Genomic DNA, 24,781 nt, shown 5'->3' on the forward strand with positions numbered 1-24,781 from the left:
CTGCCATTAGCACATGGTTAATATGTCTGACAGCAGTTTTGGTTGTGTTTTTCATGAAGGAAGCCCCAGTAGAAAATGGGCAAGGGCCTCGGAAAAAAAATGGAAAAATAAAAGCGCAACAACAGTAAAGATCTATTGGTCTCCCAAAATTTGTGGATTTTTTGGCCATTCCCAGTATATACAGTGGAGAAAATAATAATTTGATCCCCTGCAGATTTTGTAAGTTTACACACAAAGAAATATGGGTCTATAATTTTTATAATAGGTGTATTTTAAATTATATAGACAGAATATCATCAAAAAATCCAGAAAAAAAAACACATGATACATTTACTATACGTTTAAATTACAGTTCAGTGAGTCAAATAAGTATTTGATTCCCAAGCAAAACATGACTTAGTACTTTGTGGAGAAACCCTTGTTGGCAAGCACAGAGGAAAGACGTTCCTTGTTGGTTACCAGGTTTGCACACATCTCGGGAGGAATTTTTCTTGGCTGTTGGCAACTCTCAAAGTTTCAGCTCCCTCCATAAATTTTCTATAGTATTAAGGTCGGGAGACTGGCTAGGCCACTCCATGGCCTTAATGAGCTTCTTCTTGAGCCACTCCTTTTGTTGCCTTTGCAGTAGAGCTGCACGATTCTGGCTAAAATGAGAATCACAATTTTATTGCTTAGAGGATAGATCATAATACTTGTGTTGTAACATCATCTTTCACATTAAGCAAAAAAATTGGGCTAACGTTACTGTTTAATTTTTTTTTTTTTAAATTAATTGAAGTGTATTTTTTCCCAAAATATTGCGTTTGAAAGACCACTGTGGAAATACAATAATGTTTGGAGGTTGCAAGTAATTTTCTAGCAAAAAATACTGATTTTAACTTTGTAAGAAACAAGTGTCAGAAAAAGGTTTAGCCTTTATGTGGTTAAACTTCCTGCATTTACACACAGAAGTTTATGCCTTTGATCTAGGAAGAAAGAGTTTCTAGTTATCTACTAGCATACACAATGTTGACAGACTGCCCATTTTTTTTTTCTATTGACAGCTGAGTGAGCAGGGAAGTCTCTACACTTGTTACATGAAAGAATCGGGAAACTGCAATAGAGATCGTGAGGGGGGGGTTGAATCAAGATCACGATTTTTGTTAACGATTAATTGTGCAGCTCTACTTGGCAGCATGTTGTGGGCCATTATCATGCTGGAAGACCCATCCATGACCCATCTTCAGTGTTCTGGCTGGGGGAAGAAGGTTCTCACCCAAGATTTTTCAAAACATAGCCTTATTCATTGGCCCTTCAATGTGGCAAAGTCGCTCTGTACCTTTAGCAGAGAAACGGCCCCAAAGCATAATGTTTCCACCTCTGTGCTTGACTGTAGGGATGGTGGTCTTGGGGTCATAGTCAGCATTTTTCTTCCTCCAAACACAGCAAGTCCTCCTCCTTTAAGAAGACACATGTACAGTCATGCCAATGACCAGCTAAATGATTCAGAGAAGGTTTGGGAGAAAGTGCTATGGTCAGATGAGACCAAAATTGAGCTGTCAATAACTCGACTCACCGTGTTTGGAGGAAGAAAATGCTGACTATGACCCTAAGGACACCATCCCTACAGTTAAGAACGGAGGTGGAAACAGGATGCTTTGGGGCATTTTCTCTGCTAAAGGTACAGGCAGATTTTGCCACATTGAGGGGCCAATGGACCATGTATTGTAAAAGTCTGGATGAAAACCACCTTCCCTCAGCCAGAACACTGAAAATGGGTTGTAGATAGGTCTTCCAGCTTGAAAATGACCCAAAACACACCTCCAAGGAAAGAAAAGAGTGGCTCAAGAAGAAGAACATAAAGGTCATGTAGTTGCCTAGTTAGTCTCTAGACCTTAATCCTATAGAAAATGTATGGCGGGAGATGAAACTTCGAGTTTCAAAGAGACCTCCAAGAAACCTTAAGGATTTAGAGAAGATCTGTAAACAAGAGTGGACCAAAATCTTTCCTGTGATGTGTGCAAACCTGGTAACCAACTACAAGAAACATCTTGCCTCTGTGTTTGCTAACAAAGGTTTCTCCACCAAGTACAAAGTCGTGATTTGCCTGGGGAACAAATACTTATATTACTCAGTGAACTGCAAACTTATTTCGCTTTGCGAAAGGCTCGACTGTGGGGGAAGGAGGAGGGGGGCTGAACTTGCTAACTGTAAGTAAGAGAAGGTACCTGTCAAAAACAGGTACCCATTCCCCCCTAACCCCCCAAAAGGTGCCAAATGTCGCACCGGAGAGGGGGGGGAGGCAGTGGAGCTTCCACTTTTGGGTGGAGCTTCACTTTAAAGAGAGGTTCACACTGCAACTTTGTTTTTCTCTTCGAGTGGCGATCGCAGCTGGGGAGCGCTGCCTTGCGTCTTTACAACACAAGGCACTGTTTCCACTTTCTTTTCTAAGCTTTAACAGACTTGTCACAGCTCAGCTGCCATGCATAGAAGTGCAGGTACACGCAGTCAGTTGTGGGCGATGTGGAAAAATCCAACATGTCTGATTTTGTTTGTTTTTTCTGCACTGCTATGCCCTGCAGTTTGAAAATGCGAACCACTGTTTTTCTGAGTGCCCCTGTGGAGAGTTGCCTTTATCTTCTAAAGAAAAATGCAAGTCTCTGCTTTAGTGTGAACCTTCCCTTAAGCCTAAGCTTTACTAGTTAATAAAATCTATATATATCAGCACATGGGTTGTTACTGTATGTGTAATGTGTCCCTTGTGCTGCGGTCTCCTGGTTTAGTACAAATCTTCCTCCTCTGATTCCTACCCCTGCTGCCCCAATCTTCTGGTGCGATGAGGGTTAAAAGAACTTGGTGTGCATTGTGCTTTGACGGGCACTCATCAAATGAATGAATAAAAACTGCCCAGGAATGGAGGACAGACAGATTATTAAAAGGGTCACCTCCATGCATAGATTGTGTTTCATTTTAAAGAAGCAATAGTAGTACGGCTTCTTTGTATGGAGGAGATGGGCGGAAAGGGTGGGCATAGTTGGGTACTATTGATGAGTTATTGTTACAGCTCCCTAAACTCTTATTAACCCACGCCACCCAGGAAGATTATGGCTGCAGAGGTAGGGGGGAGGATCCAAGGAGGAATATTTCTATTTAAACCAGTGGATGGCAGAATAAGGGACACATCACACAGATAGTAGGGTATGCCCCATATGCTTTTAATTCGATGATTTTGAGTTTGTGATGGGAATAAGTAGATAGAAGGACTTCTATAACTTTCCTGATCTGTATATTTGGTTTCAGTGAGTTAAAGTATTAGAGATAGTAGGTCTACATGTTCAAAGGCAGGTCAGCAATGTTTAAAAGGAACAAAGGCTTGAGGACTTTTTTATAAAGTAGGGATCCACTGGAGGGGCAATACACAATTTACAAGTTTAAACCAAGAAGATTGCCTTTTGCTTGGGGATCTCCATGTTCAGGTGTGTGTTTGTGCATTGCTGCCTTTCTCTAGATTTTAATTTTTAGATGATACTTATGATTGTGTTGTAGAAAAGTTTTATTGTTCTAGGTGTGGTATCATAAAATGTAGCTACTAATTGCAAGTGTATGTCCTACATTTATTATTGGCTTTTATATATTCAGTTGGTTAACATGCACATCTGAGTGTAAATTAAGTAATCCTTTATGCCTACGATGTGAAAGGGAGGTTGGTACATATGTTGTGGAAATGTCCTAAGTTTGTTAGATAGTGGACCTTAGTCTTGGATACTATTAATAAGGTGTTTGGAACTAATGTCCCTTTGGAGCCCAAGATATGTGTATTGGGGTGTCTGAAGAGATTTATACTCCTCAGATGTATACGGCAATTCTTCGTTTGTTGTATATAGCACAAAAGTTGATATCGCAGAAATGGATTTCCATGGCTCCCCCAACTTACTCTTTTGTAAATGAAGTTGTGCAATGAGAACATAGGGGTGCCCAGATAAATTTATAAAACTCTAGGGCAAATGGGTAGACGCTCCAGAGTTGACTACTTTTTCCCTGTCGTTCCATTGTATTACACATAACTTTTTCTGAACGTATTTATTTTGGTTTCTTTGTGTGTATGGATTGCATGAGTTGTTGACATGTGGTGAAAATTTCATGTCAATAGCACCTTTTAGAAATATATTTTCAATACTTATTTTACCTAGTGTGTATATGTGTGTGTATATATGTGTATGTGTATATATATATGTGTGTGTGTGTGTATATATATATATATATATATATATATATCTCCCCGCATCAATTGCAGCCTCACTGTGCCCATCAAATGCAGCCATTGCAATACCCCCCCCCCCCCCCGGTGCATGGCTGCGGCGGTGCAGCCATCCCTAACGCCCACGCTATTTTGAAGCCTATTAGAGCCTCTGGCTCTAATCAGGTGCTTCAAAAAATACCACCCCCACAATAGGAATTCATATGTCCTGAAAGGGGCCGGGCGTATGGATGGATGGGTGGCACCCGTGCGCCCACAGTGCATGGGCCGCCACTGAGCCTGGAACTCTGATTTCTCTGCTGTCTAAATAAGTCGCACACAGAACTGTAAGCCAACACCTCAGCCTCCTGGGAGAGCCCCCCCAGCAGGAGACTTGGCTTCTTGGGGGGGGGGGGGGGGGGGGCTTTCCCTCCAATCAGCTGTCAGATTTCCCGGAGCTCTGGCCTCTAGCTCTGCAGTGTGTGATGTCATGTCCCTGCCCCCTGCTTTTTGCCGCTGACAGATGCTGTGTAAAATGTGTGTTTTGAAAGACTGTAGAGAGGCGAGGGCCACAGATAAGCAGATCCAACTCTTGTAGGAGGATTTCTTTTATCTCTGTGTATCATCTAAATCTAGTTGCTTTACAGCTTTGTTAATTGGACTGGGCAGGGGGCATGTACACTGAAAATATCTACTGCTGCTCTCTGTTAGAACACTATTTCCAAATCTCAAGCATATAGCTAACGCAAAGCCTGTGGAAATGGTTGTAAAGCATATAATTAAATTTACGTATGTTTTACATGTGGCTTCATAATAATAAACATGACTTCAGTTGAGATGTAAATTCCTTTAGCCTTGTTTAACTACTTCATCTCCTTAAGGTTTTACCCCCTTAATGACCAAGACATTTTTTGCAATACTGCGTTGCTTTAGCTGACAATTGCGTGGTCGTGCGATGCTGTACAGAAATAAAATTGATGTCCCTTCCCCCCACCCCCCACAAATAGAGCTTTCTTTTGGTGGTATTTGATCACCTCTGCATTTTATTTTTAATTTTTTTAGCACTATAAACAATAGACCAACAATTTTGTAAATGAAAACAATATTTTTTACTTTCGGCTATAAAACATATCCAATTAAAAAAGTAAAAAATCAAATTTCTTCATCAATTTGGGCCAATATGTATTCTGCTACATATTTTGGGTAAAAAAAAATCCAAAAAGCATATATTGATTGGTTTGTTCAAAAGTTATAGCTTCTACAAACTATGGGATAAGTTTATGGTCTTAATTTTTATTGTTTTTACTAGTCATGGCGGCGATCAGCGATTCTAATCGGGACTGCGACATTGCAGCCCACAAATCTGACACGAAGTGACACTTTTTGGGGACCAGTGATCAGTGCTAAAAAAATTATCACTGTATAACTGGTAGGGAAGGGGTTAACATCAGGGACGAGCAAAGGGTTAAGTTGACACATTTCGTAATATATACCGCTTCTTCAGGAGATTGTTTTTTCAAATATGACAGATGCCTCAGGCTGGGTTCACACTGTGTGTGGAGTGGGTCGCAGCAGAGGGTCCCCGTTCACCATTTCAGGTCCAAATTAAAGGCTGAATTCTGACCTGAAACTAAGCCAAAGACGCACAGGACTCTTAAGCTCTGCGGCCACCCCGGACATGTGTGAACCGGCTTCATTGAGAGCCGGTCACACTCTTCTGTCATGTGAATTTGGATGTGGAGAAAACCGCATCCGATTTGCAATATTGTGAACCCAGCCTTGCACAGAAAATCGTATTAATCTAGATAGAAGTCATAAAATAAAAAACTCTGCGTAACTTTATAAAAAAAAAAATATATAGATAGATATATATATATATATATATATATATATATATATATATATATATATATATATATATATATATATATATATATATATATATATATATCTATATATCTATCTCACTCACTCACACATATAGTTTTTTAAAGTAACAAAAGGAAATATTTATTGAAAGAAATATGGAGCCTACAAAAGTTGACCTACATCTGAAAAACCTGTCCTCCTCCTCTGGCCCACATACTAGAGTTACCGATTTAGAACAGGGATGTGGCTAATGAAGTCAGAGAAACGTGATAACTCTTGATTTGCATATTTCATCCCAGTCAGTGACTCCTAAATTATTTGAAGTCTTTGAATCATCATGATCAGCTAGGCAATTGCTTTACGAATTCCCTGGCAAGAAAATGGTTTCCGTATATGTTTCACCAAAGTAGCTGTTTGGCTGGTGCTGACTAAGAAGGAGCTCCTGCATGTTCGGACAGCCCACGTGCAGAGCGTACCAGGAAGTCGGCGCTGCGCTAATCACAGGCAGGGAGACGTTGTCCCTATGCGCAGCTGCAGAGATCGGGAAATGTCTCACTTCCTGTGATTAGCGCAGTGCTGACTTCCTGGCGGGCTCTGCACGTGGGCTGTCCGAACATGCCGGAGCTCATCGTTAGTGCTGACAGATCAGTTCTTCTTTCAAAGTTGTGACAGTGCCCGTGACAGTGCCTTTCCAGTTTGAACTTCTGTGTGTTAAGAGATCCCTTGTTTGAGGTTTTGCTAACTAGCAATGGAATCTAAGCAATGTCTTATGTGTTAGTAATAGATAATGATTCAAGTGTTTTTTTTTTTTTTTTTTTTTTGTTTTGTTTTTTGAAGCAGTGATTGTTTACTGAAATGTTGAGCTGAAGCAGGGACATAGAACAATGGGCAGTGTTCCCCAAAGTCCTGCATAATGTTTGTGATATACATGTAAAATAAAACACAGTTATCGTTCCTGCCAAGTCATTCTTAAAGTGATATGAAACCCAAAACCAAAATCGTATTTTATTGCAGCTCACCAGTTTATAGATGTGGTGGCTTCATTTGTTTTTCTTAGGCTTTTTTAATTGCGCTTTTATTTACACTAGGTGATCTGGCCAGTAAGTCTACTGATTTTCAAAAGACTTCCTTTTATAGACCAAGCTCTCCAGCAAAATTGATAGATGGTTGAGCCAAACCGTTTATCACTGACAGGAGTACTTAGACTGGTCAACTTTTATTCATTACAACCTTTAACACAAAAAGCAAAAAAAAAAAAATTGCTGTAACTGCTTAAGCTGGTCATAGTCATTACATTTTTTCTTCAACCAGTGGATTCTTCCAACTACACAAACAAGACGGATGGTGAAATTTTACCAGTCTAAGGCCAGCATTAAAGTGGAACTACACCCTCCTATCCTTTACAGCCAAGGAAGTTGCCATCTTAACCTCTGTGTTAATCTACAGTTGCCACGGTGTTGCACATAGGATCAGTTAGGACACCAGATTGACAGCAGCGGGAGCCAATGGCTGCGCTGCTATCGATCTATCCAATCAAGAGCCAAGAACCCCAGGCGGAGAAGATGAGCGTGTCCCTCGCCAAGGGATCGAATGGGCTCAGGTGAGTAAAATGGCGGGGGGGGGGGGGGCGTCATAGGATGCATTAAGGTGAAAAAACACAAGGGTTTACAACACCTTTCAAGGATTGGTAAGCTGCATTAGATTACATTTTTGTTTCTGAGTTAAATATCGCTTCAACAAAACTAATCTGCCCTTCCCTACTTCAGAAGCTACTTCAATATTCTTTTTATTGGCTATGACTGCCTAGTTGATCCTCATAAACTTCTGATTGGTCCTCCCTGATGCAAGAGATATTTAGCAGATGGTCCTATGGAGGTGTGTGGAGATCAACTTCACAGATACTGCCAGTAGAAAGAAGATTGCCTCTGGGTTTTAACATTACAGCATACAGCTAAATTGAGGTAAGCATGCATCAGGGTTGGGGATAGGGGAGTTTTGTTAAGGGGCAGCTAGGCATGAAGATTAACTGTACTATTAAATGAAAGACGTTATCCAGGAATGGGTACCCTAAGAATTGGGGGCAAATTTATGTTTACTTAAGTTTTTAAACTGTTGTTCTATTTCTAATTATATTTAATCTTTCATTTATATGTACATTTAATAAGGTTTTTGGATCTCTATGTGCTAGCTAAAGAGACAACATAGCAAAGCGGCTTGCTTTACGGATCCTTTTGCATTATAGAAACCTCAGACTCTGATACATGGATTGAAGTTTACATATAATATAAATATGTAATGGTTAAATAGATACAATATATTTTACGCAAAGAAAATATGTACAAAACTCTTATATATTTCCTTAGTAGCATATTTTCTGCAGTTGTGCTACTATTTTTTTAGACTCTCATGTAGAATTAAAGTAGTTCTTTAATTTTCTCCAGGTACAATGGCTCTCTACCAAATGGGGACAGAGGAAGAAGGAAAAGCAGGTTTGCTTTATTGAAGAGACTTAAAGCCAATGGGGTGAAGCCGAGTACTGTTCACATTGCCTGTACTCCCCAGGCAGCAAAGGTAAGTTCACATATTGTTATTTAGTTTCCCAAATAGAAGCGGTCAAATGTTTTGTGTTTCCAAAGATGTGTGAGTTTCTATACCACACTCATGGACTTATTTGTTGCTCTGCTTTAAAGGGGTGGTAAACCCTCGCGTTTTTTCACCTTTAATGCATCCTATTCACCCCCCCCCCATTCTATTTACCTGAACCCCTTAATTCCCTCGGCAGAGATGCGTATTACCTCTCTGCACGTAGTCCCGGCTCTTGATTGGATTAATTGATAGCAGTGCAGCCATTGGCTCCAGCTGCTGTCAATCAAATCCAATGATGCGGGAGGCAGGTTCAAGTCCAACATTCGTGTCTACGGACACAAATGCTGAACTCGGGAGCGCGCCCACACCGGTGGTTGGCTATTTATAGCACTGATCGCTGTATAAATTTTAGTGGTGGTCCCAAAAAAGTGTCAAAATTGTCTGATTTTGTCTGCCGCAATGTCTCAGTCCCGATAAAAATCACAGATCACCGCCATTACTAGTAAAAAAAAAATGATAAAAATGCCATAAATCTATCCCCTATTTTGTAGATGCTATGACTTTTGCGCAAACCAATCAATATACGCTTATTGCGATATGTAGAAGAATATATATTGGCCTAAACTGATGAAGAAATTTTGTTTATAGTGCAAAAAATTAAAATCGCAGAGGTGATCAAATACCTCCAAAAGAAAGCTCTATTTGTGAGAAAAAAAGGACATACATTTTGTTCGGGTACAACGTCGCAAGGACGCACGATTCAGTTAAAGCGACAGTGTCGTATTGCAGAAAATGGCCTGGTCATTTAAGGGGGGAAATCTTCAGGGGCTGAAGTGGTTAACCTTTGTTATTTTTCTAGGGGTTCTCTTCTAATGTTTAGGTAAAGCCACAACAGATGAGTGCTTGTATTTAGCAAACTTCACCAAGAAGCCAGTTGTTTGATTTCAAAATGATAACTTTTTGAATAATGTATATTATGGTGTCTTTTGTCAGGTTGCCATGTGCCTGCCTTTTGCTGCTGCATATTAATGAATACTCTTGCTTATTATACACATTTTTGTTTCAGGCAATAAGTAACAAGGACCAGCATAGTATATCTTATACTTTGTCAAGGGCACAGACTGTCGTAGTGGAATACACTCATGACAGCAACACAGACATGTTTCAGGTAAGACTCTTCAACAAAGGATTTCTGCCTTTTTATATGAACATTGAGTCACAATTTTTCATTTATTAACTTGATTTAAAACACAAAGTCCTTGTTATTGTTGCATGTATAGCCTAATAAAAGGCTCTATTTTAATCCTTTTTTTTATTTATTTATTTTTAGTAGTAGATCATACTCTTGAAATAGTAAGTCTGTATGTGAAGTTTGAGTGCCCCTTTCTGCAACAACTGGAGGCTTTCTGATGGACTGTGTTGATGGTCCCAAAACTGTGGCCAATAGGCCAGATGTGGCCCATTGCTTTCATTTAAACAGCCCTTGGAGTACAATTCCTCCCTCTAACACCAGCAATTACTGTCCCACTGACTATAGCTCCTATTGACAACAAGAAAGGGGTAATATTCCTCCCCTCTCTGACCACAGGCATTAGGTAATTTCTTACTCCCACTGCCATTGATGATGTCAAATGTTATACTCTCCCTGGCAACATTCTGGCCCTCCTAAAATCTAACTGATGGTAAAATGGCTGCCAAAGTAGCCTGCCCATACATGGTTCAAATCGTGCCCGATCCCTGCTGAATCGGCTATGGCTGGCTTTAGCAGTACATCAGCATTTGCAAGTAAGGGACACAATTTCACAATGGTTGTATGCTCTGGCATTTGCAGGTGATGAGGGGGTTTTCATTAGAACCATTTGATTTCCAGTCAGTCATTGGCAGTCAAAAATAGACTGGCTATAGGAAAAGATTAGTGCTTATGATCAGCAACTTGAGGTAAAATTGCTAAATTTGGTACTTTGTGCATTAATACCTTTTTGGACACCTTTTATGCTTGGTTCACACTAGTTGCATCAAAGCAGTGCAGGGACCTTTTTTAACCCCTTTGTGCCTAAGGGTAAAACAAATGTTAATGCCTAGAAACACACTGACATTAAGTGAAACTGATACGAATTAAAAAATCCTGACCAAAAAGTACTGACCCTGACCTTTGACCCAAACACTAACCCTGGTACTGACCTAGATCAAACCTTGACCTAGGTATTTTTTTTGTATCTTTTTGTAATTTTTTTTATTTATTTTTTATACAGAGAGAGAGAGAGAGAGAGATATAATGTATCTCTCTCCTTCATTCAGAGCGAGAAAATACGGTGACGGGCTTCACAGTGACTGAGCCTCTGATTCGCTATCATAGTGACATCGCAGCGATCAGGTGACCTGGAATTGGCAGTTCCGGGGCCCGATTGTTAGTATGGGCCTGGGGCACTCAGTGAGACCCTGGTCTCTGCTAGGAGCACAAATATGTGGCCCCACGGAAAAAAGCCTAGTCCAGTGGGGCCGCATATTTGCGTACACTCGACGCCAAGGGGTTAAAGACACTGCAACTTTGGTTGCATACATTGGAACAGGTGCCAATAAATGGGTTTTGACTTGCCATGTAGCTTTGTGATGCAAGTCGCATGACAGGTTGCATCAGTGTGAACATAGCCTTAATGTCTTTAAGACACAACTCTGTAATGTGTTGCAGCTTTATAATTAAAGAGTAAAGAATGGTCATCGTGCATGTGTGCTGCATAATAATCTAAGTAAAAAAAAATAATAATTTCTATCCGCTCTGTCGTTTTCAGCTACAGTTTGTTCCACAGATTTAGTAAATGAATGAAACACCATTGCAAGTTACTGTATACTTCCTTTTGAACGTCTAGAGAGATTTCATCTTTGCAATACTCAGCCATGACAATGCTCTCGTTGTCTTGACAAGTTATTCTCTGCATGTTGCTGTTTCTTTCTGTACAATGATTCCTATCTCTCTCTTCTACTGCATTTCTAGATTGGAAGGTCAACAGAAAGCCCTATTGATTTTGTGGTAACTGACACAGTTCCAGGAAGCCAGAGCAACTCCGATACACAGTCTGTACAAAGCACCATCTCCAGATTCGCATGCAGAATTATTTGTGAACGAAATCCTCCATTTACTGCCAGAATATATGCTGCAGGCTTCGACTCTTCCAAGAATATTTTCCTTGGGGTAAACCATTTATTTTCATTTTTTTAAGATAATTATCCCCAGTCAGTTGAGAACTTTTCAATTTTTGGGGTCCCTTTATTCTTTCATTTAGGTACATTTGGAAGAATTTAAAGGTTACCAGGTTTCTTAATAATAAACCTAATGTTGTGATGGTGCAAGGGGGACAGTATAGATGATGATCATGGTATTTAAAACATAAGTATTGGAATATATGGAAAGGTCATGATAAAGCATTGTGTTTGTCCTATGCGTTTGCATAGTGTGGCACTGATAGTTGGTATGTATGAGTTGGTTCAGAACATCACCTTAACTGAAGTCCTACAATCATAATCTACAAATAGGCAGCGCTTATGAGAAAGTTCATAGCTCATCAGGCAAAAAAGTGTTTAATTTTTTGTTTCTTAAAACTACTTTACAGTTACCCAAAAATAAGAAATGTTTTATAATTTTCAGTCAGAATAAGCAACAATATCACATCTCTGGTACTTTCAGACAGCTCTGGCTAACTATTATAAGGTGGATATTATTGGTCAGACAGAGAAAACCATGATCACCATTGTTCCTCCTTGTAGGTAAGCTGACACCCTTGCAGTCGTCCTGCATCTCGCTGTTCTTCCCTTCTCTCCAAATAAACAAAGTGAATGGCAGTACCTCTCTGCAGTGCACCTAGAAGTGCAACCCCAGTTTCAAAAAAGTTGGGACACTGTATAAAATTTACATAAAAAAACAGAATGCAACAACTTTCAAATCGCATTAAACCAATATTGTATTCTTAGTAGAAAATAGAAAACCTATCAAATGTTTAAACTGAGAAATTGTACCATTTTAGGATATAATTGAGGCAAATTTGAAATGAATGGCAGCAACACATCTCAAAACAAGTTGGGATAGGGCCATGTTTACTACAATGTAGCATCCCATTATCTTTTAACAACACTCTGAACGTCTGGGAACCCGAGGAGACCAGTTGCTGGAGCTTTGGAAGAGGAATGTTGTCCCATTCTTGCCTGATTAGGATTCTAACTGCTCAACAGTCCTGGGTCGTCTTTGTTGTAGTTTTCGTTTTAAGATGTGCCAAAGATTTCTAATTGGTGAAAGGTCTGGGCTGCAGGCAGACCAGTTAAGCACCTGGACTCTACTGCTATGAAGCCATTCTGTTGTCATAGATGCAGTATACAATTTAGCATTGTCCTGCTGAAATATGCAGTCATTCCCTGAACAATACATTGCCTGGACGGGAGCAAATGCTGCTAAAAAAAAACCTGGATATATATTTCAACATGGTGCCTCTCCAGATGTGCAAACTGCCCATTCCATACCCACTAATGCAGCCCCATACCATCAAAGATTCAGGCTTTTGAACGGAGAGCTGATTACTTGGAAGGTACCTCTCCTCTTTAGTACAGAGACTGCAAACACCCATGGTTGCCAAAAATGTCAAATTCGATTTTCCTGACCACAGTATACTTTTCAACTTTGCAACAGACCATTTTAAATGTGCTTTGGCCACCCATGGAATACAGCAGTGTTCCTATATCATGTTCAGATATGGCTATTTTTACATTATCGTGTTTAACTTGCAATTTTTGATAACACAGCAGTGTTCAGACAGTGATTTTTGAAAGTATTCCTAAGCCCATGCAGTGGTTGTCCATCACAGAATCATGCCTGTCTTTAATGCAGTGCTGTCTGAGGACCCGAAGATCACAGGCATCCAATATTGCGTTTCATCCTTATTCCTTGCACACTGAGATTTCTCCAGAATCATTTGTTACTATGTACTGTAGATGATGATCTATTTAATGTCTTTGCAGTTTTACGTTGAACATTACACCATTTTTAGATGCAGCTTTTCAGAGATTGGGGAACCTCTGCCCATCTTTACTTCTGAGACTCTGACTCTCAAAGATTCTCTATGCTCTGACCTGTTTCCAACTAACCTAATTAGTTTCAAAATGTTCTTCAAGCTTTTTGTTGCTCTATGGTACATTTTCTCAGTTTAAACATTTGATATGTTTTCTATTGTGAATAAAATATTGGTTTATGAGATTTATAAATCATTGCATTCAGTTTCATGTAGTTTTTACACAGCGTCCCAACTATTTTGAAACTCGGGTTGTACCTACACATACCTGCAGCAGCCTCCCTGGCATTGGCACAGGTATAACATGCAGCATTTGGGCCTCTTTCACATGGAGCCAGCTGTGGACTAGAGTGAAATTGCATTTCCAGCAGTAGCTGCCCTGTGGTTAGCAGAGAACCAGGAGCCGATTATATACCGCCTATTGCATGCCTGTTTGCATAAGGATTTCACATCAAAATCCCTCTGTATCACACTGAAAACATGTCCATTGTATGTGGTTGCATCACAGCCCTATCTACAGTGCCCTGAAAAAGTATTCATACCCCTTGAAATTTTCCACAGGCCTGTCCATCAACCATTGTCTAGTTTTGGCATATTGCTGAGGCGACTTAAAAATGCATCTCAGCGGCATGGTTTTTCAGGCTGACATTGCCCATATTAAAGGGGCCTTAGACGTATCAGCACATATATTGCCCTGGCTGAATCTCAAGCCAATTTGACAAGCAAAGCTCTTGTAGTGCCAAAGCTTGATCACCTCCTGTGCACTCTGGTTGGCTAGTAAGGCTGCTAATCCTAGTGATGGGCCAAGAGAAATGGAAGAAGATGAGGCTTAGCTGCAAATTCCAAAACCAGTCAGAAGTGTCAAGATATTTTCCTGTTGGATCAGCCTAGCATTTGACCAAACCTGGGTTTGGGAACTGCTGCATGTACATCACTATCTCTAAAACTGATTAAAAATAAGGGCAAGCGCTTTTCCTTTCCCATCTACCTCCTTTACAGTGTTTCTTAAAGCTTTCAGCAGAAGGGATGGCCGACAGCAAAAATTGTATCAGTGTGGGAGATCTGTATTGTATTTCAGTTGTCTTCATAACGAGGAGAGTGGGTAAAAGTGTAGCTACGGTATTGACAGGTGTATTTAAAATATTCATATTTTTTTCCCCTATTTGAAGAAGCGTTCTTCCTTAATTTTTCTCTGCAGCATGTGATGTTCTATAAACCGTGTGTGATTGTTCCTGGCTTCTTTCCTTGTAATAGGAAAAGGCTGCCAAATGGAAGACGATAGATGGGCAGATGGATGGGTTAACGACAAATGGAGTCCTTGTTATGCATCCACGCAACGGATTCACAGAGGACTCTAAGCCAGGGGTGTGGAGAGAGATATCCGTATGTGGGAATGTGTTTAGCCTAAGAGAGACCCGCTCGGCTCAGCAGAGAGGAAAGATGGTATGTGCCACCCAGCAGCCTTTCTTCTGTCAGTTTAACCGCTAAGGGATAGTTTTTTTATTTTTAAGATTTTCCTTCTGAGAATCTCCTTTATCGAGGCTGTAAAATGCTATGTTTATTTGATTAGATGACTTTTTAATTTAAAATCAGTTTTCTCATGCTTTAAATTTATTTATAGCACTTTTCAAGTGAATTTCATCTCGTCAAGCTTAGAACATACTGTTCCTGCATGGAAAAAAAATGAATGTTAGATGATGATTCATCTTAACATATTTTCCTTTATATAACGGGGCTGCTCTATGACAGATTGAGTCGCAAAGGGCTGGCATCTGAAGTCAGCTTCAGCGACTGTGGAGCTATTCATGTAATATTTCAGTTTTGTAATGCATTTGACCTTTTTTTGATCTTGAGTTTAATATAATAGATTGTAGCTGGGTTTAGCAGGCTTTTCATAGTGCTTGTGGTTTGGACTGCAGAGTTGGCTCACCAAATTTTGAAGACCTTGCCTCTCATATTTTCGAGCTTGGGCAAGAAAGAAATTGACAAGAGGGTATGACCTGAATTTTAAAGAGGTTGTAAACCTCCAAAAAACAAACAAAAAAGAAAGCCTTGCAAGACAAAGGCATAAATGTATGCATCGCATACTAGCTCATTATGAAATACCTTAGAACGATGCCCTGCAGTGGCGCCATCACACCGCTCACACGGCTGACATCTTTCCCAGAGTTACTTTCAGGTTCGCTGGCTCTGGCACTGTGATTGGCCAGAGAAACAATGGCGTCACTCCTGTGGCACAGGCCCTGCAGAAACAGCACGAGCGTGCCTTTTCTTCAGTGCGCATGCACCGATGGCAGCGTATATAGAAAAAAAATCTCCTGAACGGTGCATGTTTTAGGAGATATTTACAGTGCCTACAGCTAAGCCTATAGTAAGGCTTGCCTTTACAGTGCCTTGAAAAAGTATTCATACCCTTTAAATTTTACATATTTTGTCATGTTACAACCAAAAATGTATGCGATAGACCAACACAAAGTGGCACATAATTGTGAAGTGGAAGGAAAAGAATGACTGACTGGTTTTCAACATTTTTGCAAATATGTGAAAAGTGTGGCATGCATTTGTATTCAGCCCCCTTTTTTACTCTGATACCCCTAACAAGAATCTAGTGGAAACAATTGCCTTCAGAAGTCACCTAATAAGTAGAGTCCACCTGTGTGTAATTTAAGCTCAGTATAAATATAACTTCTGTGGTCCTCAGAGGTTTGTTAGAGAACCTTAGTGAACAAACAGCATCATGAAGGCCAAGGAACACACCAGACAGGTCAGGGATAAAGTTGTGGAGAAATTTAAAGCAGGGTTTGGTTATAAAAACAATTCTCCCAAGCTTTGAACATCTCATGGAGCAATGTTCAATCCATCATCCTAAAATGGAAATAGTATGGCACATCTGAAAACCTACCAAGATATGACTGTCCACCTAAACTGAAATGGCGGGCATGGAGAACATTAATCAGAGAAGCAGCCAAGAGGCCCATGGTAAGTCTGGATGAGCTGCAGAGATCCACAGCTCAGGTGGGAGAATCTGTCCACAGAACAACTATTAATCGTGCACTCCACAAATCTGGCCTTTATGGAAAGTGGCAAGAAGAAAGCCATCATTGAAAGAACGCCATATAAAGTTCTGTTTGCAGTTTGCAAGAAGCCTTGTGGGGGACACGGCAAACGTGGAAAAAAGTGCTCTGGTCAGATGAGACCAAAATTGTACTTTATGGCCTAAAAGCAAAACTTTGTGTGGTGAACACTGTCCCTACCGTGAAACTTGGTGGCGGCAGCATCATGTTGTGGGGATATGCTACTTCAGCAGGGACAGAAAAGCTGGGCATAGTTGATGGGAAGAACAAGGGTGAACAGCGGCGCTAGATATGGTGATAACATAAAATTATATAACAACTGGAATATAGGTATACATAAAATGTGTGTGAATAAGCACACATGATATTAAAACATTTGTTTAAAACATAATGTCCATAAATGATCCGAGATCTTGTATGATTAGCACCTGGAGGCAGCTCCCTTAGAGTGAAGCGATGAGCTCTGTGTAGAAATGGGAACAGAGGGGCGCCAGACTGAGTGCAGTATAAATCATATATTTAATAAAAACAAGTAGTAACTCACAGGTTAAATTAGATGAGTTCAGTATGCAGTGAAAATCGCCAGTCCTGGAGTCTCATAAATGTCTTCCCTTTGCAGCCTGGGGCACTGGTGTGATCTTACAGGGATCCAGAAAATGCTGGGAACCAGGAGGCAGGAAACAAGAAGCAGCTGGTCGTGACTTCACAGGAACAGGAAGTGTGATTATTCACAGTGGCAAGGAATGGTAATGCATTTCGAAGCTACAGCTTCTTCATCAGACCATGATTAGCTGGCAAACCTGGCAGTCTTATATTACAGAGGAAATAGAAACAGAGAGATCTGATGGGCTGGCCAGCCCGTCAATCAAATACACAGATTCAAAGAGGTAGATGGCTGGAGACCGAAGAGAATGTAAATATGAGTAAGAAGCTTGCTGATTAATAGTGGAAGATAAGTTTATAACGTTTGCAGAAATCGATCAATTCACTAATTGATTAAATACATAAATATAAAATGTATAAATATACCTCAAATTTAAAATGAATACATTTTTATAAGTAAATTAACTAAAAAAAAGAATTAAGAAAATTATTAGCAATTTGGAAATCAATTGATTATTATAAATTATAATGAATTAATAAAATGGTGAGAATGGAGGAAAGAGAGGACTCTATGCTAGGTATAATATTAAGTTTCTAAGTTATATCATGACCAAAACATCATGTACATGTTCACAACATGCAGTTGTAAACATGTACATGTGCAACAAACGCATGTATATACGTGAGTATATACAAATATCTTTCTGTCCCAATACTCTCTAGAGGGAACATACTATTGTATAAAAAAGGGGAAGGGGGAAGAGAGAAAAAAAAAAAAAAAAAAAAAAAAAAAAAAAAGGGGGGGGGAGGGGGTGGTAAAAACAAAAACAAAAAGGGGGGGTGGTAAAAAAAAAAAAAAAAAAAAAAAAAAAAAACAAAGGCGGTGCCAAATTTGTGTCTGTTGCCCAAATGAGCTATTTAGTGGATAAAACTGGGTATCCATTCACCAGTAACCGGGCAACCCACTGAGGCATGACCAGGGGAAAATCACACCAGCACCTGATTAAATAACAGTGCTGATTTCGATCTCCTCGTTCATTCCTCTAGGCGACATAGTATCCAAAGTGAAAATCCAATACGTTTCCTGACGACACAGTCTTTTGAAACGTTCTGCTGGGGGAAATTTATCTGGAATTGATTCAAGGACCCAAACTTTTAGATCCTTGGATGATTGTTTATGATATTCTAGAAAGTGGCGGGGGACACTGTGTTTAGGGAGACCAGCATCGACAAATCTGCGATGTTCCCCAAATCTGGCTCTAAGGGCTCTGATTGTACGGCCCACATATAGCATGCCACAAGGGCAGGCTAGACAGTAAACCACAAACATGGAAGAACAGTTATGGAAGGTGTTGAATGTGTATGTCTTACCCTTATGAGCAAAGGATTTTTGACCATGTTCAATATGAGCACAAGTCAGGCACAGGGATTTTTTACACTGAAACATACCCACCAGAGGAATGAGTGTTAGTTGAATGTTATTGGATATAGATTGGGCATATTTAATTTTGCTAGGAGCGATTTTCCCTTTTATATTTGGAGCCTTCCTATAGGCAAATTGTGGCACTGTAGGAATACTGGTTTTTAAGTGTGGGTCTTGCTGTAGTATAGACCAGTGTTTTTTGAAAACGCTCTCCATTTTCCAGTGTTTGTTGTGATATTGGGTTATGAATCTTGTTCCTACATTTTCTTGTGATCGCTGTTTTGATTTTGGAATGTCATTGGTATTGTAAACCATATGAGCCTGATCGATAAGGTCTGGGGGGTAGCCTTTCTCTATAAATTTCTGTTTGAGGTGAACACTTTGTGCATTATAGTCCTCCAACCTAGTGCAATTGTGCCGTAACCGGCAAAATTGACTTTTGGGGACATTTTTAACCCATCTCGGATGGTGACAACTGGTGAAATGTAAAAAAGAGTTCCCTGATGTGGGCTTGGTGTAACCTTTAGCTATAATTGTGGACTCTTGGTGACTGAGTTCCAGGTCCAAAAAACAAAGAGAAGTGGCATTTATTTCTGAGGTAAAGGAAAGACCAAAATTGTTAGAGTTGCAGTGTGATAGAAATTCCTGTACAGTATGAGGAGGACCATCCCAGATGATAATAATGTCATCGATGTAGCGCCCATAGAAGACCAGGTGCGCTGCGAATGGGTTATGTGCCCATATGTACCTGGTCTCCCATAGGCCCATCGTGAGATTTGCATAACTGGGGGCAAAATTTGCCCCCATAGCAGTCCCAGTATTCTGAAGGTAATAATCATCCTCAAAGTTGAAGTAATTATGTTCCAGGCAGAATCTGGTCGCTTTCAGAATAAACTGTGACTGTCTGGAATTGATGTCACTGTCCTCGGATAAAAAATGCAAAACCGCCTGTAGTCCAACCTCATGCGGGATCGAGGTGTACAATGAACACACATCCAACGATACCCACAGATATGTTGGTTCCCAAGTATATGGTTGTAATAACTCTAGGAGATGGGTACCATCCCGGATATACGAGGGGAGAGCTTGGGCCAGAGGTTGGAGGAATTGATCGATGTAGAGAGAATAACTGGTGGTAATACTCTCCATGGATGCCACAATGGGACGTCCAGGAGGATTCTCAAGGTTCTTGTGTACCTTTGGAAGATGGTAGAAGTACGGTACATTGTAATATTCTCTATGGAAGAAAGAGGCTTCAGCTTTAGAAAGGACACCCTCAGATGAAGCTATGGTAATCAAGTTGATGGGAAGATGGATGGAGCCAAATACAAGGCAATCTTAGAATCTTAGAAGAAAACCTGTTGGAGTCTACAAAAGACTTGAGACTGGGGGACGACGACACCGACCCTAAACATACAGCCAAAGCTACAATGGAATGGTTTCGATCAAAGCATATTTATGTGTTAGAATTGCCCAAAGTCCAGACCTAAATCCAATTGAGAATATGTGACAAGACTTGAAAATTGCTGTTCACAGACGCTCTCCATCAAATCTGACAGAGCTTAAGCTATTTTGCAAAGAAGAATAGGCAAACATTTTTCACTCTGTAGATGTGCAAAGCAGGTAGAGACATACCCAAAATATTTGTAGCTGTAATTGCAGTGAAAGGTGGTTCTACAGGGGGATGAATACAAATACACGCTGCACTTTTCACATATTTATTTGTAAAAAATTTTGAAAACCATTTATTTTTCTTCCACTTCACAATCATGCGGCACTTTACGTTGGTCTAGCGCATAAAATTCCAATAAAATACATTTAAGTTTTTGGTTGTAACATGACAAAATGGGGAAAATTTCAAGGAGTATGAATACTTTTTCAAGGGACTGTAGCTACAATTAAAGAGGAAGACTTTACTTCCTCTTTAAAGCATCATTAAATCTTTGTTTTCTTTTTAAATAACAAACATGTTCTACGTACCTGCTCTGTGAAATAGTTTTGCACAGAGGAGCCCCGGTCCTCCTTTTCTGGGGTCCCCCACTGCCGCTTCAGGCCCCTCCTTTTCGGTGAGTACCCCTATAGAAAATGGCTTTCCATGGGGACACCCATGCGTGCTCGCTCCTGTGCTGCCCTGTTTGTCTATTGACCACTCCCTCATTACAGCATTTGAATAACAGTGGCAGGAGCCAATGGCTACCACCGCTATTAATCTACCCAATGAGGGGGGAGACAGTGGCGCATGTTGTGGATCGTGCTCAAGTAAGAATAAGATGGGGGTTTGGCCGTTCCTGCAGAACAAAAAGGTATTTTTTTTTTTTTACCTTAATGCATAGAATGCATTAAGGTAAAAAAAAAAACTTTGAGGCTTTAGAACCACTAATCTGCTCAGATTGAAGACCCTGAGGAAAATAAGGATACTGGCAGCTATAGCGAATATACAGAATATTTTGTAAACACCACTATGCTGATTATGTTATTGATCTCTTTCTATAGCCATTCTACATGTACCTTTTTAGTACTGTAAATGAAAAATACAACGTATACTTAAGTGATAACATTGTCACGGGTGTCTTCCTGCTTAGCTCAATTAAATTTGCTAGTATTGGATAACATGTACCTTTTCATTTTATTTAAGTACATTGTAAACAAAAAAAAAGTAAAATGGAGAAATCTTTCATGATGGGGCCTCAGGTTAGTTTTGAATGTTAACTTTCCAAGAAACCTGACTTTATGATGACATTTAGAGGGTAACATGAAAGCTAGCCACAGCAAGGCAATAGTCTTTAGCTAATCTAAACATGAACAACAAATAAAAGTTTATGTATCTCTAGACTAAGGATGAACATGCATGGAGAAAATGTATTTTCTTAATCGTACATCACGGAACACAAAGCCGTATTAATAACTACATGGGTTAGAGGCCACCTTCAGGTGCTGGACACTGGCACACCCAAGACAGGAAGTCCCCCTCCCTATATAACCCCTCCCATTACAGGGAGTACCTCAGTTTTTTCGCCCGTGTCTAAGGTGTTGGTCACGGGTAAAGAAATTCTAAAGAAAAAAACTCCACCAGGATCCTTTTTGGGTCAAGGAGCTATGCAACCGGATCAATCCAAAGGGCTTTGATAAGGCAGAGGAATGGTACCCGGCCCTCGTGGAAGAAGTACAAGGTTTTGCCCATAATGCTTCTCACTGGAGAACTGGACCCTAGGATCCAGCACTTTGGTCTTTCTTCTGAATACCTAAAGGTTTTCTGGTAGGGTGCTATACGGGTCCAGGAAAGAGGACCCCATAAGTGGGGTCCCCAGTCCCTGAAGGTCTGTCATGACTTGGCCCATCGTGATGGGTGAAAATTGGGTCTGTCTGGTCTTCAGCAGTATCCTGCGGCGGGGTTAAGGTAAGTGAAGGCAATCCGAAACAGGGTATGGGATTTTATTCAAATCTCTTCACGGTGCCAAAACCAAATGGGGATGTCAGACCCATACTGGACCTCAAGGACCTAAACCAGTTCCTAAACATCCGTTCTTTCTGGATGGAGTCAATCTGGTCAGTAGTTTCCACCCTAAGGGAGGGAAGAATTTTTGGCGTCTGTGGACATCAGAAATGCGTATCTACATGTACCTATTTTTTCTGCTCGCCAAAGGTTCCTACAGTTCGCGGTAGAGAATCTCCATTTCCAATTCGTGATCCTACCCTTCGGGTTGGCTACTGCCCCTTGGGTATTCACAAAAGTGCTAGCTCCGCTCCTGGCAAGGCTAAGGACCCGGGTATAACGGTGATGGCATAACTAGACGATCTGCTGTTAGTAGATGAGCCGGTTGCTCGCGTAAACTGGCGCGTGTCCACCACAGTCAAGTATCTGGAACACTTAGGGTGGATCCTCAACTTTGAGAAATCGGCCTTACAGCCAGTAAAAAGGCTGGAGTACCTGGGCCTGCTCATAGACACCCAGAGAAAGGTGTTTTTGCCACGATCAAAGGTCACTGCTATAAAGGAACTGGTCCAGTTGATCAGGGCAAGGAAGAATCCTTTTTTCGCCTATGCATGAGAATTTTAGGGAAGATGCTAATGGGTCTTTTTGACTATAAAAGAGAGTCTGGCAACAGTGGATGGACACCCCAGACGATGTCTGAGGATGAAACGCGTCGGGAGGACTCCACTGTTGCCTGTTTTATAAGAAGTGCTTGTTTTGAACTACAGAAATGTGAGTTTATTACCATATTTTTTAATAAATTTAATTTTAACGGAATCGCACTATATGGTCCTATATTTTCTTCCTATACATCTATTATCCTGAACTGGGCCTTTAAATGCGAGGAGAGAATCTATTGTTGTTGGGAAGAATTCCTAGATAATTATTTGCCAGTCCAATCTTGGCCAAATCCACGTCATTGGGCATTTCAACACCAGCCAGTCAATTCAAAGCTTGTAAGACCCTCAGAATATATGTTCTTTTGGGTCACGTTTTTCCGGTAAGCCTACATTTGTTGAGGTGGCGGTATCATCACATGGGTGTTCACATGTTTACCCTTCTGTAAACTAAGCGGTATATTTGAAGTCTGCACATGGGATCTGAACATTACTCTGGATTTAAAACAAAAAGACTTTATTTTTGCACTCTTTATTTTGTCTTTCACGGTGTTCACTTATTCATAAATTCTTTGTAATGTCTATGCGGTTTTGCACATGGATATTAGATTTATTCACAAATCCGTTTTTTCATAATGGTTTAGCACTACTTCTTGTTTATAATATTAAAATTTTTTGCTAAAATATCCAATTTTAGTGGAGTAGCAGCTTTATTTTGCACATTTGCATAGCGCAGTGTTTTTTCCAGTTTGGAAGAAATTTAACACTATACAACTTTGAGAAATCAGCCTTACAGCCAGTAAAAAGGCTGGAGTACCTGGGCCTGCTCATAGACACAGCCCAGAGAAAGGTGTTTTTGCCATGATCAAAGGTCACTGCTATAAAGGAACTGGTCCAGTTGATCAGGGCAAGGAAGAATCCTTCCATCCGCCTATGCATGAGATTATTAGGGAAGATGGTGGCTTCATTCGAAGCAGTCCCCTATGCTCAATTTCATTCAAGACTGTTACAAAACAGGATCTTGTCGGCTTGCAACAGAAAATCCAAGCCTTGGACTTACCAATCTGACCCCAGAAGTTTTGTTAGAACCTCAGATGGTGATTAGTAGCCAAGAATTTGCAGAAGGGAAAATCCTTCACGCCGGTTACTTGAAAGATTGTGATGACCAATGCCAGTCTGTCAGGCTGGGGAGCATTTTTTGAGGAGGCTACGGTCCAAGGGAAATGGTCCAGGGTCAAGAAGACCTTGCTCAATATCCGAGAGATTCGGGCAGCACGTCCGGCTCTATGGGCCTGGATGTCCAGGTTACAGAATTGGCCTGTCAGGATTCAATCCGACAATGCTACAGTGGTAGCCTACATCAATCGCGAAGGGGGCGCCAGAAGTCACGCAACCCAGAGGGAAGTGAACTATATTCTGGTTTGGGCATGTGTCTTGCCTATCTTCAGTTTTCATTCTGGGCGTGGAGAATTGGCAGGCAGGTTTCTTATGCCGCCAGCAGCTATTTTCAGGGGAATGGTCTCTACGCCCCGACATCTTTTGGGTGATTTGCCAAAAACGGGGCACCCTGGATGTGGACCTATTGGCCAGATTCAACAACAAGTTAACTTTGTGTCAAGGACAAGGGACCCACTCGCATGCAGAACTGATGTTAGTGGCCCCGTGGGATGGCCCAGAAGATCCTGGTATACATAGATCGTAAACATGGAAGTAGGAGACCCATGGTCCCTTCCATTGCGCCCAGACCTACACTCGCAGGGTCCAGTATTCCATCCTTCTTTACAAACGCCAAGTTTAACGGTTTGGCTATTGAAGCCCATATTCTAAAAAATCGGGGGCTTTTAGGTTCGGTGATTTCTACCCTGAT

At 40.7% G+C, this 24,781-nt stretch overlaps 1 protein-coding gene across 2 annotated transcripts in view; it reads left to right on the forward strand.

The window, feature by feature from the left end:
- The window catches only part of PELI1 (pellino E3 ubiquitin protein ligase 1), a 111,766-nt gene that overhangs the window by 77,993 nt on the left and 8,992 nt on the right, over positions 1-24,781 (forward strand). For both annotated transcript variants that reach the window (XM_077485972.1, XM_077485973.1), the window contains exons 3-6: positions 8,527-8,656; positions 9,738-9,839; positions 11,664-11,861; positions 14,980-15,168. In XM_077485972.1, coding sequence (XP_077342098.1) covers positions 8,527-8,656; positions 9,738-9,839; positions 11,664-11,861; positions 14,980-15,168 — 619 coding nt within the window. The remainder of the gene's footprint in view (positions 1-8,526; positions 8,657-9,737; positions 9,840-11,663; positions 11,862-14,979; positions 15,169-24,781) is intronic.

This window comes from Lithobates pipiens, unplaced genomic scaffold, assembly GCF_037356315.1.
Source record: "Lithobates pipiens isolate NorthernLeopardFrog02 unplaced genomic scaffold, aLitPip1_a1.2 Scaffold_18, whole genome shotgun sequence".
Lineage (NCBI taxonomy): Eukaryota > Metazoa > Chordata > Amphibia > Anura > Ranidae > Lithobates > Lithobates pipiens.